Here is a 14,862-nt window from a genome sequence, read left to right as displayed (position 1 = left end):
CCCTGACACGCCGGTCCCCAGCGGTGGGGCAGCCGGGCCTCGGCTTGGGCGGACATCAGAAGTGTGATTGATACTGGGACGGGCTGCCCAGGGAGGCGGGGGAGTCGCCGTCCCTGGAGGTGTTTAAGGAAAGACTGGACGTGGCGCTCTGTGTAGTTGACGGGGTGGTGTTCGGTCATGGGTTGGACTGGATCTCAGAGGCCTTTTCCAACCTGATTGATCCTGTGATTCTGCCCTGAAACACTTCATGCTGAGTGCATGGTCAAGGTTTGAATGGTGCCCGTAATGAAATGGCTGCAACATAAACCTTGTTAGTGACTGTCGGGGTCTAAGATCCGTACAGCCGTCTTACTGGTAGAGGCTAATCCCAGCCCATGGTAGTTCATGTTTTGTTGTTTGGTTTCTGGTTTTTTTTTTTGTTGTTGTTTTGTTTTCAGTTGTCTAACTTTCAAAAATCCCGAAGAACAGTTGCTTGAGAAGATTGTTTGTGGCGTTGTTAAAGGCCACAAGCTCTTTATCCCCGAGCCTTAATTCATAGTCTGTTTGTACAGGAGATACAGTATAATGTTGATAAAAGAGTTGCTGAAATTATTTTCCATTCCTCTAGCTTACAATGGATTTTGGATAAACAAGATCTATTGAAAGAACGCCAGAAAGACTTGAAATTTCTGACTGAAGAAGAATATTGGAAGCTACAGATATTTTTTACTAATGGTAAAGCTTTTTTTAAAATTTCTGCCATAAAATCTGTGCAATATGTGGCATGCCTAAATGGAGGTTTGAATTGCTTAGAGAATGTAATGTTTTCATTGTTGTATTACATATACTTTCACAGCCTATTTTAACAAAGACATGGAATATAAATAATTTGTTAGTTGTACTAACACAATTCTAGGAGACCTTGCAGGCTAATTAGCTGCATGTATGACATTTTAATCTTTGATAGGATGAAACAGTAAATTTTCTTATTTTCAAGAGGTTCTTATCAAAACATAAAAGGAGGAGAAGCAAGCAGAAACTTCTAAGCTAGTGTATTAAAGGCTCAGTGTCAAGCATTAGAACTCAGCCTGCTCTTTAGGGGCCTTCTTGGGGTGGGGTAAATATTTTAGGTGATCTGTGCCATCCTGTTAAACAGCAGAGTTTGGAATCTTGTTATTTGTGTTCATTTAGATTCTCTTAAACCTGCAACACAGCCCATGTTTTGTCTTCTGACTGATTTCCCAGTACCAGGTGGCTCTCAAATTGTCAACAAGTTTCTGAGAGCTGTTGGCAAGCAGCCTGTTCTCCCAAAGAACTTGGGACTTGTGTGTGAAGTTGTCTAAGATTCACTTGATCTTGCAAAGCATTTATCTATCTATCCATATGAATGGCCACACCTGAGTATATCAGATTACAAAGGCACTTAAAATTTTCTCTGCAATTGTTCAATATTTTAAAAAAAATCTCCTTACGCAAAGGGTATTGCTAGTAACTAGTAACTTGTTTGCAAGCAGCTCTTTATGTATTTTTTGCAGCAGTCCTTTAAAGTACAGAATGCTTATTTTTTTCAGCTATCTGGCCAGACTTGTGACAGAGAAGTGAAGTGACTTTCCCAGAGCCACTGGAAGATCTTATGTCAGTGCTGGAATGGTGTCTGTGAAAGATGCCATTGCTTCTCTCTTAGCTCAGCTATTTTTGTAACAATTGCATATGCTATAAACATGATCACTATGGATACCTCTGTGTTATTGCTTATAGGGCATCCGGAAATCAAGCTAGCAATGATTTACCCATTTGATCCATTCCTGAAATTTCTTGAGGTTAAAACCAAGTGTCATAGCTTCGTAAGATAAAAAGAGACAAAAGAAGGGTTATGGATATTTCTAAAACTGTATTTCTATGCTAATTTTCACTAGTATTAATTTGAACTGTGAAATAAGCTTATAAAATATTTCACTTCACTTGTTTTTCTTGGGTAAACAAAGCTTTACAAAGTAAACGAGTTAGTTTGGTTCCCAGGGTCCTTTTCCTTGGCACTGCTTGCCTCCCCTGAAGGTAGGTGAGTGACTGGGGGCAGCTGGAGAGCAGCTCTGCCAGGATCTCCCCTGTGCTTGTACAAACACAGCCTGCTCTGCAGGAGTGAGTGGTGCTGGGCTTTCTGCCCCTCTCTAGCAAAGAGAGCAGGAGAGAGGGCAGGGCTGCTCTGTGCTCAGGCAGAGCTGGCCGTGTTCAAACCCTCGATGTGTTGTGTCCTCGCTGCTTCTGAACAGAGACCCTGCTTTGGGTCCCCCCTTGTCTCCCATCTGCACTACCTGAGAGCAGATGAGGCCCGGCCCCAGCATGTCACATTCAGTGTGTGTCAGCCCAGGAGATGGTTGTTCCCTAAAGCAATTAAAATCTGCATGGAGAGGGGCAATTTCCTGCTGCTTTCTCATTGGAAAACAAGTGCAGTAGATCACTAACTGATTGTAAGGCTCCCTGCAGCTATGAAAAGAAGGAAAAAGATCATCTTCTAAAGTAGTTTGAAAAAATGAACTGATGTTGATTTCTCTATTTGGATCACCAAGCCTTAACTGGTTTTGGTTGAGAAGTGTATTAGTTATTTTATTAGTTATTTTCCCTTTTTGGTTTTGGGCGGAAGCAGTAGTGTTTGTGTTAGAGGCTACTCAAAATACTCAGATTTAAAACAACCTTTATTAAAAAACCCCAAACTACTGAAACTGCTTACTTTCTAAACATACAGGAATAAATGATCTTATAGTTTCTTTTCAAATTTTAATATTTTCAAATATTAAAATAGTTGGAAGCATTGGACTTTTTCCCAGCATATACAAGCTTCCATTTCATTAAGTCTCTCTAGGCTCTTGTCCATTTTTTTCTTCTAAACCACACTTGATTTTTCTCTGACAGCAGATGGCCTAACCATTCCTGAAAATCCCATGGGAGTATGAGACATATTTGGAGAATTCTGTTTAGCCTAATACTTGAATTTTTCTGATGCCCTAGTAGTAGGACAGCTTTTTAGCCCCATGGTCAAATTAAAGGCAAAAATTCTTTCCAAGCTCCCAAGATATGCTGATCAAATGCTTAATATTTGTACAGACATTGCAGACTGGGTTTAACACCCTTTTTGAAGTATTGCTTGTCCTACTGTCACTGTCAAACTAGTCCCAATTTGGTATTCTTCTCTAGAAAGAGAATGATATGACACAGGCAGGGATTTAGTGTTGCTTTGGGCCTTGCCAGTGGGTGACAAATGTGTACCCTGGCTGTTCACAGGGGATATGTGATAAAAGCATGGGCAAAGGCTCTCAACTTGAGTGTTTAAGTAGAGACTAAGAATTTAGTGGTGATTGACAACAGAATTGTTTGCTTTTCCCACCAGTGGTCACTGTCTTGGTCTTGCTGTACGTATTTTAAATATCTACTTAAGTGTATTTTAAAATATTGTTTTTGACATTTCTCATGAGGGAGGAAAAAAAGAAGAGGGAGTCTTCACAGAACCGAGCCGTTATCAGAATAATGGCAGCGCAGAAGTATGGGAAAAATAACAAGTAACAACCTTATGTTTCACTGTGCCATTCTTTACATCCAACCCCTGCTCTTAATCCCAGCTTGATGCATCTAATTTGCTTGGCACCTTTCCTTTGCCTGGGAGGCCAAACAAGAGCTACCTGCACAGATGACACCAGGGTTGTTTCTTGGCCAACTGGCAGAGGACCACCGAGATGGAGCAGCTGACTGCATCCTCTGGTCTCCCACCCCCTCTCCCTAGACTAAATATGTCATTTTTTTAACACCTGCTGCCTCTGCCAAATTTAATGACCGTGTTTGTGTTGGCAGTTTTACATATTTGAAAAAATACCATCCATTTTGTGTGGCACTGAAGAGCTGAGGATTTATATTTCCTGTGTCTGAATTTGTTTTGCTCTAAAATGGAATACCTGAGCTTTACCCTTCTGAGGTTTGTGTTGTCATCTTCTTAAAGGTCATACCCACTTTGTACACAATGAATCAAAGTTCCTTTTCCTTTTTGAAGGTGTCCCCAAGCTTCAGGAGGCAGCGGTTCTTCACCTGCAGGTCCGTAGGTTTACAGCAGCGTGTTGTCTCTCTAGAGCAACAGAGGGAGAAGACTGTGGTGCTGCTCCTTAGAATCCCCAGCACTACCTGTGTTTTGAGACCCTTTGCTATTTGGTGTCAAATTGTTTAAAAAAACTCAACTCAAGCTTTTGTTCATTTTTTTTTTAAGTTATCCAGGCTTTAGGTGAACATCTTAAATTAAGACAACAAGTTATTGCCACTGCTACAGTCTACTTCAAGAGATTCTATGCCAGGTAGGACTGTTTACTATGATGGTACAAGAATAAAACATTTGCTAGGCACATTTTGGTAGCCCTTTAAAAATGCAGTTCTGTATTAAAAACAGTGCCACTTTTGTTTTCTGGATGGTGTAAAGCTTTTATGCTTTAATAAAGTTAACTTAAGCTTTGCTTTTTCAAAAGGAAGTGTGGTGCTCTTAATAGATTAATCGTTCTACATGTATGAAACAACATATTATAATTTTGTTGTAACATTTCAGATATTCCCTAAAAAGTATAGATCCAGTATTAATGGCTCCTACGTGTGTGTTTTTGGCATCCAAAGTAGAGGTATGGAGTATTACAATCTTTTAATGTAACATTATGTGATGTATGAGAGAAAGAAAACGTTTAGGACTTTCAAATTTTTTGTCTTTCTTCATGCTTTGGGGGTTGAAACCTTCTCTTTTTTGCATAGATTTCTGTAGCATTTAAGAAAAGGAGACAGAGAAGGCCTTCAAAATTTGTCTAAATTACTAACCTTGAAGTGCCTCTGAAAACTGAAAAAAATATTTTAAATGGCTGTTTCACTGTCAGACAGTGTTTAAATATTTACATACACTGTATCTTAAATTGTGTGTATCTTAAGCAGTGTCTCCTTTCTGGTGTGTTTCTCCTTATTTATATTTACTCAAACTTTAAAACATAATGGGAATTTTTTCCCCTAATTATCTTGTTCTATTTCATATAGCAAGGGATCCTCAGAGTTTACCACACTTTCATTACTTGGATTAAAAGTATGTTGTAGCTCATGCTCTGTCCTTGAGAAATTGTAAGGAACTGACCCATTGGGGATTGTGGTGAGAGGGCTCCATGCCTTCACCATCACTGCTCCCCTTTGAATGTGGCCAAGAGTTAGCATCAGCTGGGTGCTGCCATTAGTCCTCTGTAATGCAGCAAGTTTACAGCTGTTTGAGAAGTGTCTGTGTAATGGAAAAAAGTCAAATTGGGCACTTTATGATATGTCAGCACTAAGGAGTTTTACAGAAGGAGCTCAAATACTGAACGGATGGTAGAAGCAGTCCTACTAAACTAGTGGTGACATGTGATACTGTTTGTACAAGTACTGTGACACTCTTCAGTGTTTGGAAGACATCAGGGAAAAGAGAGAGTGTTGGAGAGAGTGCTTTTTTATCAACCTGTTAAACGAGCATTTAAGCAGGCACAGACATAGAGTGTATATACATAAATGTACCTTAAATTAATGTAGTAGAAGTCTGTGTAGCCTTCCTTCCTGTGTAGCCTTCCTAAAGCTTCTGCAGCTTTAGAGGGCAGCACTATTGATTCAGCTATGAACTTCTCTAAAAGAACACTCTATACAGAAAATTTTCAGATTGCTGACTGTCTCAGCACAGGAGCTAAGACTTTACAAAAACATAACTAAAAAGGGTAGTTAATGGCAGGTTTCTAAAGACAGTTTTCTCTCCAAATGGCATAAGGAAAAAAATAACCTTCTTGAAGCTGTCTTCTCTATTTTATAAAAAGAATGTTAGCCAGCTGAACTTTTGGTGCTTTTGTACCTTTCATAAATCTTTACTGTTCCTTTACAAACAACCAAGAAACTAATCTATGAAATAACTCCTAGTTAGAGTTTAGCCCTGTTTACCTTAAGGACAGAAAAAAAGGGGTGGGAGAAAAAGCCAAATACTACAATACTGCAAAAGGAAGCCCAGTTTAGTAAGAAGCCATTATTTTAATTTGATAATGGTGTGAGTGTATGGTGTTTCAGGTGGTTCACCTCATTTACCATTCTTTTTCTTCAGGAATTTGGTGTTGTTTCAAATACAAGATTGATTTCTGCTGCTACTTCTGTATGTAAGTATCAGTAATTTTCATTACACTCTAAGTATCTCTGTAGGGAGATCAGTTGGTTTCTTTGCTTTTTTTTAAAAGGTAGCTTTTTGTCAAATCGTGGAGGACTTAAAGAGCCAGTTAAAACCATTTAGAATAAATAGCTTCTGTTTCCAAATACAGAGACAGAAGGGTCCGTTCTGTATTAGTTTTGGTTGATTATGGTTGGAACTTATGCCAAGCATAAGTGAAAACAAAGTCATAAAATAAAACTATTGAAATTTACAAACAACCTCGAGTAGTAAATTGAATTCTGAACTACTCAAAGATAGAATTGGAAATTTACAGCTTTGCCTGTTTAGTGAAAGGTATGGCTCTGTGAAAGTACCCGTTTTAAGAATTTTTGGTAGTCTGTATACCTTTAGATTTTTTAAAATCCTTTCTCCCCATCAAAAAATTAGTCTTTGCACATGGTATTCATTTCTAAAAATACATTTTATGACCAATTATTCACAATAAATTCAATAAAATTACACTGTAATTACTTAATCCTCTGTCTTTCCCACTTGCCTTTGTATTTCCCAGTTCATGTAACTTACCTGTCATCCATCAAACTCTTGAAGTGATGTCTTCCTTAGCTGAATGCTGTTATCTGACCCAGAAGGTCCAGCTGCTCTCAATGGGCAATTCCTGGCTGTGCTCTTCCAAATGTAGGTCAGCCGTTGAGGAGACAGGTGACTGGCTGCATCTGCAGCCTCCAGATGCACAGAGTGTATCAGTCCATGGGGCTGGCTGTGTGACAGTTCTGCCACCAGGAGCTGAAACACATCTTCGGTGCCAGCATGACCAAGACCAGTACTGGGCTTAGCACTGAGAGTTGCTATTTTTACATCAGAAGCACCATTGTCTGGAAGTTTTGCTGCATAAGTGAGACTGTTAGATGGATTTTGGTAAATATGTGACAGCTGATTTTACTTGGGCATCTAGTTCTTAGCTGTGCTGTTTCTCAGAATTCCAGTCTCAGGATCCTAGAGAAGATTTTCCTCACAGCTCTTCCTTCACACCTAGAAGTCCTGTCAGCCCTGATAAGTACTGTGCATTTCATGGAAGTGGGGGCAGACAACAGGCTTTCTCCAAGCATTTTTTCTTTTATTCCACCTGATCTTCCTTTACCAGAGTTGCTTCAGTAGCACACAGCAGTTTTTGGGAGGCCTTAATACCAAAGGCAAGAAAAGATGAGGCAAGACAAGTAAAAGCGAAAACTAGCTAACAAAAGGGGTGACTAATGTAATAGTGGCTGGTTTAAGAGGTTTGTTTGCTTTTAGCTCAGTAGCAACATGAAGTTAATAACACTTGCTTCGTTTGTAAGGAAGATGATCTTAGCCTGGTTTTTAACAACCTCTTCAAAAGGTTTTTCTTCTGTTAACACATCTCACTAAAATGACAGCTCCGTGTAGTGTTTGTGTCTGCAGCTTGCTTTGTGGGAAAAATTATTTTTCTCCCTATCTTCTTTCTCAAATTGGTATTTTTTTTTACCATGTACATCTTCAGTTTGCATAGATCTTGAGAAACTCTCATATTAATTCTTCTCTTTCTTGAAGTAATTAAAATTTCCAATCAGTAGCCCAGTCTTGGTGTCCCACAACAAATTTTCTAGCGAAGTTCACCCTCGGTCTAAATGGTGAATTCTTTGGTCCAGAGGACTGATGCTGTCTTTTCTTTGAACTGAATGTCATACTGATTTTCTGGAAGTAAAAGCTATAGTATAATTTAATAATATACTGTCTTTCATTAATATAAGGAATATTATCCACTTCCAGGATGTTAAATGTTACTTGTTTTCCTTGGATGACAAGGACTTTATAAATAGCTTTTTAAATGTTTTATGTGTACAAAAGTCAAATCTACATCTTCAAGTGTTCTTGTTTTTCTTTGTTCAGCATTTCATACGTGAAATCACTCTGGTTTGCATATTAGCATGCTTCTTACCAGTGCACTAACTGTACTCATTCTGCTTGTAAAATACACAAAGATTACTTAAATATCTCAATTGGAGATAATTATTATATTATGGATTATGGACCTGCAAGAAGTCTGGCTGAGCTCTCTTACCCTGCTCTTGGGCTTGCTTTTCTAAGACTTCATTAGTTCCTTTAAAGTCTTGCATGTTGAAGGATCAAACCTATGTAAAAAATCCCCACATGAAAATTCCATTTGGATTTAGTGTTTGTACTGAGATCCTGAACATCAGTAGCTGGAGAGCTCCGTGAATGATAACTTGTGGGAAGTTAGCTGTCCCTGAGCTACTTGGTGGTTAACCAGAAGATTTAATAGTGTCCAAAGCAGCATGTAAATGTCTGGCTGAGTATCTGTGCAAATCTGGGTTTCAGGTGTATTTCTCTTTCCTTTTCAGGATCTTAAATCTTGTAACTTACCTCTTGTCTTTGAAATACAAGCCTTTTGTACAGAAAGCCACAAACTGAAAGTTTGTGCTGCCAGGTAGATTTGAAGGGCTATATACAGATGAATGAATAGAAAGGGAAAGAAGTATTAATTACATTATTTTTAACATTCTTTTTTCTGTTTACTGTAGTGAAAACTAGATTTTCATATGCCTTTCCAAAGGAGTTTCCTTATAGGATGAACCATGTAAGTATGCTATTTGAAATACAACTTGATCAAATAAATAATTATTAGCAGGAAATGATTTCTTTTAAATACTAAGAAATAAATATTTTCATACTTACATGTCAGGTTTATTCATTATTTGTTTTGTATAGAATATTGGGAAAGTTACTTTTAAAAATAATAAAAATCTTACATAACCTCCTTTCCTAAATTGTTGACAGGAAAGACAAGTGATGTGATATGGTAGGGTGACTGAAATGGTAGTTTTTTAATAGCATTATGAGAAAAGAGATTTAGTTTTTTTTTAATATTCTTGGTTACAAATGCATTGCTCCAGGGAAAGTAAATGGCCTTTGCACCTGGAATGCTTCCAAGCTTGCACACATGAGCAGTTGGCTTACAGAAAGCAGTTTTATTTTTGCCTGTAAAATTTAATGGCTCTTGAAAAATAGTTTTTAATTAGTACTTTAAATTTACCAGTGGTTTTCAAGGTATTCTCAGTCACAATACTGAGAAGTTTTGTAGTTTTTCTTAAAACCAATTTTGACCTGTGCTGTAGAATTTTGAAAGCTAAACATCTAAATAGTTTTAGATTGGATGTAACAAATACTACTTTTTTGTTGGTTTGCTTTTTACCCAATCGAAAGCCAAATGATACATCAGAATATAAAATACCTAAGATCTTATAATGAAACTGCATTGCTATTTTATAGATAAAAGCAGATGGAAATACATTTTGGAGTATTGCTTTCATATAGTAAAAGAAGTCCAGTCTTTTCCTTCATGTCATCGATACATCACATTCTATATTGAGAGTGAGAGCTGATTTAATTGCTACAATTGCACAGAAAATTTCATATGAAATTAAATCTTAAAATGTTTTGAAAGGCTATTTGACAAGTTAGTGAGCTGATGAAGATGCTCTAATTCTGCAAAAGAACTTCTCTATTGCTGTGAAGTTTTTAACGCACTGGGAACAATTTGCTGCTACCAGGTGTTGAAACAAATCAGGCAAGTGCTGCCAGTGAAGCAGTCTTTCATAGCAAACTTGATGCAAAATATTCAACTTGTTTGTTATTATGACTGCAGTTGAGTTATAATAGTGATAAGGCAATAGCCAATAATATTTTTTTTTGTTTGGTTTTGTAGTTTCAGATAAAATGAATTTAGGACTGTTGGAAATAGTTGTTGAGAATTCCTATGCATTTGTGATGTTAAACTGTGTGTCAGTTAATTCTTTCTGCTGCCTGAAACATACTGCTTATTAACTGTGATTTTGCTTCTTTACAGATACTAGAATGTGAATTCTATCTCTTAGAATTAATGGTAGGTTGGGTTTTTTGGTGGAACTGCTTTTGTTTTTGTGAAAGAGGTAACCGTATCTAAGTCCTGATGGAGAGACTGGGATGTCAGTGTCCTTTTTTCCCTAGATGGAATGGCCAGTTATGACCATGGAGAGTTGTATTCTTTCTATGCCCTCTTCTTTTTTGCCTGGAAGAATCTGGGGCTACACATATGTGTTCTAGCAGAAGGTGTGGGTACTATCCCATTCAGGCTAGTCTATAACAACCTAATAATTAATCTTCTAGGAAGTGAGATGTGGGTTTGAATTCTGTGAGGAAGAAACCGAATTCAGGCCTCCCATTTTCTGAGATGGTGCTGTAACTATTTAGGCTGTTGGATGAAAGGAACACAGTGGGACATTTTCTTCCAGACCCTTTCAAAGAAAGGAGCCGTACCTGATTTTTGTAAGAGTAGCTATCCCATTACTGTGTTTGGTAGCTGAAAGGAGGCAACCCAGGCTGCTTATAGGGCTTGGATAAAGTAGTGTCTAATTTCTGCATATGGCTTGGACTTGGATGGGTTAAGCACTGAACTCTAGTACTACTGTACTAAAGTAATTCTGCTGAAGTGCAGAGAAAAGGAGTGAGAAACCAGGGAGCATCTTAGTGAGTTAAATAGCAGGTGAGAGAATAAGTTTTGGGAACTGAACACAGAGGAGATCAGATCAAAGTTTTTGTTTGTACCTACGAGTAATTTTAATACAGTTTTTAGATTACTTTTTAGATTTAGTCCTTGATACCTCTGCTATACATGGCAGTAACTCCTTAGTTTTGTATACAGGAGTTTTAGCACAAGCAGTTGCATTTACAAGAAGTTGTGTTTTGGGGATTCACTTATTTTTCCAGTATGCTATGCAGTATACAGTGTGTGCAGTAATGGTGTTTCACATAAGTGTTCAGCACATGTAACTTAATGTGGCTTTTCCCTGTAGTATCCACGCGTTTGGCTGCTTTTAGCAAGAGGATTATTCCTTCTTGTTTACCTGGACCTGAAATGAGGGGATTTGAGAGCAATGGAATTTTTCTTTCCTTTCTTTCCAAACCAGCATCAATGATTTTGGCATGCTCTCCATGTATGGTATTTAGTAGCAGACTGTTTTCTGGCAGTGTTTTGTGTTTCCAAGTGGGAATTACGGGTTTGTAAGCAAATGAGGTTTCAGTGTGCTGCAGATGTGACTCTGTGTGTCTCTTAGGGGAAGGACATTGACAGACTGGCAACTGTGCTGTGTAATGGTATTCTAGAGAGAGCACTGCCCTCATTAGAACAGGGCTAGGTGTTAGAATGCTACTTAAAAAAAATCAGTAATTGACTTGTAAACCAAATGTTTTAATACGAACTGACAACATGCTCTGCATTGAAATCTAACTTCTGTCCCGATGACATTTTTCCTAGGACTGCTGTTTGATAGTATATCATCCTTATAGACCTTTGCTCCAATATGTGCAAGATATGGGCCAAGAAGACATGCTGCTACCTCTTGCATGGTAATGAAGACAATGGGAATAGTTCCTCCTTTCATCAAGGAAGCAAGTGTTTAGCAGTTATGCTTCAAAGGTGGTTAAGCTTTTGCTGAACCAAGCAGGCTTAGCCATACTTGAATAGAAAGGGTGCCCTAGTTAACTGTGCAGGTATATGTCCCTGAATTAGCTTCTTCTCTTTTTGGCCTGTAATGATTTTACTTTGCAGTGGTCTAATTTTTATTTTGTTAGACTAGCTCTAATGGCAGAGTTTCAACATTACTGAATGGTGACTACCAGTAGAGGAAGTTTCTTTCTGTCAGCATTGTCATAGGAGGTTAGTAGCCACATTTCTCTTCCCAGAGAAAAGCAAGGCACAGCTTCTCAAGGATATTTTTGGGATTCACATTCTCTGAACCTCAGAGAAAGAAAAAACAATTCTTATCCTAATTGCTGCTCCTCTTGTTGTTCACAAGTGGAATGCATTGTGGAAGATTGTTTACCTGAAGTGAATTGGTAATTGGATTGTGGTGTGTTTTGATTCATTGACCAACCTGAATCCATGTGTGTGTCGGGACTGTTGGCTGACAGTCACGAGATTCTGGGCAGTTGAGTTGAGTGAGTGCTTGTGCAGATTCAGTTTAGATGTAATGTAATACAGTATAGAATAATATAGTATAAAGTAATTAATTAGCCTTCTGATATCCATGGAGTCAGATGCATCATTTCTCCCAAATGTCAGGGAGGTAGAATCTGCTTTACAATAGAGGTAGAAGCAAATATATAGGGGTTTTTAGCTGTGTTAGCAGAACTCTTATTCTTCAACTTTTTCAAGTACAGAAAGACAGTAGAAGTACTACTTTTATGCTAGTCTTTACTTATTTGTGAAACAGATAATTATTTGATGGTATACATACACATCCACTGCAGAAAGACTTGCATGTAGTAAAAGAATGTTTCAAAATAAACTTCTGCTGTGACTATAAGGGAAAAAAGAAAGGCTTTAAGAGATTTTTTCAAGGGAAAAGATCTCTTTCCTTGGTATTTTGCCCTGCAGCCTCATTGCTTCGACCGTCTGGAAAACTGACAAAATATTTGTAAACCAACAGCAGTTTTTGGAGGAATATAGTCTAAAGGTGAATAGGAAGATACTTACAAGTTCTTTTTTGCACAGGAGGATAGTGAATGACACATACAGAACTGATCTTTGTCTGCTGTACCCTCCTTTCATGATAGCTCTAGGTAAGTAACAAGTAATGTCTCCTGGTCATGTTTACCTGGATGTATTCTGTGCACTGTCCCATCACAAGCATTCCTCAGAGTGCCCTCATAAGGTGCTTCAGGTTGTGTCTCATTCAGCACTGACACTGTAGCCTTGCAACTTTAAAAGCCTTAAAGAAAAGTCAGATAATTAATCCCGAGTTTTCTTTGTTGAACTGTATAGGGTTTATAAAAAATGGAATGTTTCTAACTGTATTGAGAGTGTATCTTTATTCAATATCCATGTCACCTGATCTTTGCAGCTTGCCTACATGTGGCCTGTGTTGTCCAGCAGAAGGATGCAAGGCAATGGTTTGCTGAGCTGTCTGTTGATATGGAAAAGGTACTCTGTTTTTTATTCCCACCACTTGTTATGGACTGACCAGAAATGGTAGTCATGGTTGTCTTATAGATCTGCAATATGGATTTGAACTTAAATTGTACTCTTGTTAGATGCTGTTGCACTTAGGCAGATCTCTTTGGAAGGGAGACAGTGTCAGGTTATTTGTTTATCACCCTGCTCTGAAAATCAAGACAAAACCACTGCATAACAGAAGAGCATTGCTGGTATTGCCATTTTCCAGACAGAAATATAAACCCAATATCTTGTACATTGTTTGCCAGAAAAAGAATTCCCAGTGTTTTTCTGTCACACAAGATTGTCAGTATGAGTTTGACTTTAAAGTTCAAATGCATGTGATTTTCTGATTCACTTTTCAGCATCATGCCAGCACACCATTCTCATTTTCTCCCTGTACCTGTGCAGAGTATAGCATAGTGTAGAACATTTTTGACACTTTCAGGAGGCCCAGCACTATGACTTCAATCAGTGCTAAGCAGGGAGACACCAAGATCATTCAGTTGAGTTCCCTGCTAATGCAAATTCTGTGTCAAATAATCCCCTTCATTAATTTATCAGGTTTCAGGGTGCAGTTGTTCTTATACTAACAATGCTCTTCATCCTCACTAGTTTTTTACTTTTTATGTTGGCTTCTTTAACCTGTGTTTAGCTCCAGCAAGCAAATCAAAGTAGTGCTCATATTCCTTATCGCACTGTTTCACTTAGCACATATTTTTTTCAGTCTTTTTTTGAAACTGAGTGTCTGGAATTAACTAGCCTGTTATGATTGAGAGGTACCATTTCCCTCTGTGCCCTTGGTATTGCCCTGTATGCCACTGATGTTATGGCATTGTGTTTGTATTTCAGGATTTGTCCTGAAATGTAAACACAGTGTGGATGCTATGCTGTGTGGAGAGCTCTGTGAATTATGCTGTCATAAATTTAAAGGCAGGGTGATAATAAACTGGCAGCAAAGAGAAGCAACATGTATTTAATAGATAAAATTACCATAGGCTTGATACTGAGAATCTTTGAATGTTTACTTGTATTGGTTCTTGTGTCAGTGATAAAGCCTAAGCTTGATTTTTTCACATGAACACCATGGACATGGTGAAGCATCAACTGTGACTTTCGTTTCAAGGACAAAATATATTGCTCTAGCACTTAATGAAAGATCATGCATTAAAAAGAAGAAAGAAAGTAAATTTTACTTTATTAATTTAGAGAATGATGAAACATATTATGAATGAAATATTATCCAGGTTTTATATAGAATATTGCACCAGTTTTTATATAGAATATTGCACTAGAAATTTAAAGGAAATTCAGGTAGATAGAAAGTCCAAACTGGTGTGGAATTTGCTTACACTTCCAGAAGCAGAATATGCAGTGTCAAGAATTCTTATTATATGTATATAAGAATGTGAGAAGTATTTAAAAACTCCTTGGCTCTGTTCCTTGGAAGGAAAGAGTTCAGATGAATGTTTTGTGGTTTTGGGCTTTTGTTTTCCCACGCTATTTCCCTGATATGTATAGAACATTGATAATCATCAGTTACTGTATTGATCATGGATGGTCATATAGCTGCAGTCATGCTGCCCAAGTCTGTATTTTCCCAGGAGCTTAGTTATAAGCTGTGGAAGTATTTGCAAATAAATAAATAAATGAATAAATAAATAAAAAGGTATTTAGTTTGCAGGGAAAG

The 14,862-nt window shown here is 37.8% G+C and overlaps 1 protein-coding gene across 1 annotated transcript in view; it reads left to right on the top strand.

Moving 5' to 3' along the window:
• The first annotated feature begins 607 nt into the window (after positions 1–607).
• Positions 608–14,862, top strand: part of CCNC (cyclin C) — a 17,081-nt gene continuing 2,826 nt past the window's right edge. Inside the window, exons 1-8 of the mRNA XM_005418344.2 lie at positions 608–714; positions 4,559–4,628; positions 6,101–6,152; positions 8,722–8,777; positions 10,047–10,082; positions 11,493–11,584; positions 12,732–12,799; positions 13,081–13,160. Coding sequence (XP_005418401.1) covers positions 4,590–4,628; positions 6,101–6,152; positions 8,722–8,777; positions 10,047–10,082; positions 11,493–11,584; positions 12,732–12,799; positions 13,081–13,160 — 423 coding nt within the window. The 5' untranslated portion in view covers positions 608–714; positions 4,559–4,589. The remainder of the gene's footprint in view (positions 715–4,558; positions 4,629–6,100; positions 6,153–8,721; positions 8,778–10,046; positions 10,083–11,492; positions 11,585–12,731; positions 12,800–13,080; positions 13,161–14,862) is intronic.

Source organism: Geospiza fortis, unplaced genomic scaffold (genome assembly GCF_000277835.1).
Source record: "Geospiza fortis unplaced genomic scaffold, GeoFor_1.0 scaffold53, whole genome shotgun sequence".
Classification (NCBI taxonomy): Eukaryota; Metazoa; Chordata; class Aves; order Passeriformes; family Thraupidae; genus Geospiza; species Geospiza fortis.
Note: the sequence above shows the minus strand (reverse complement) of the source record. Positions and strands in the feature narration are given on the sequence as shown.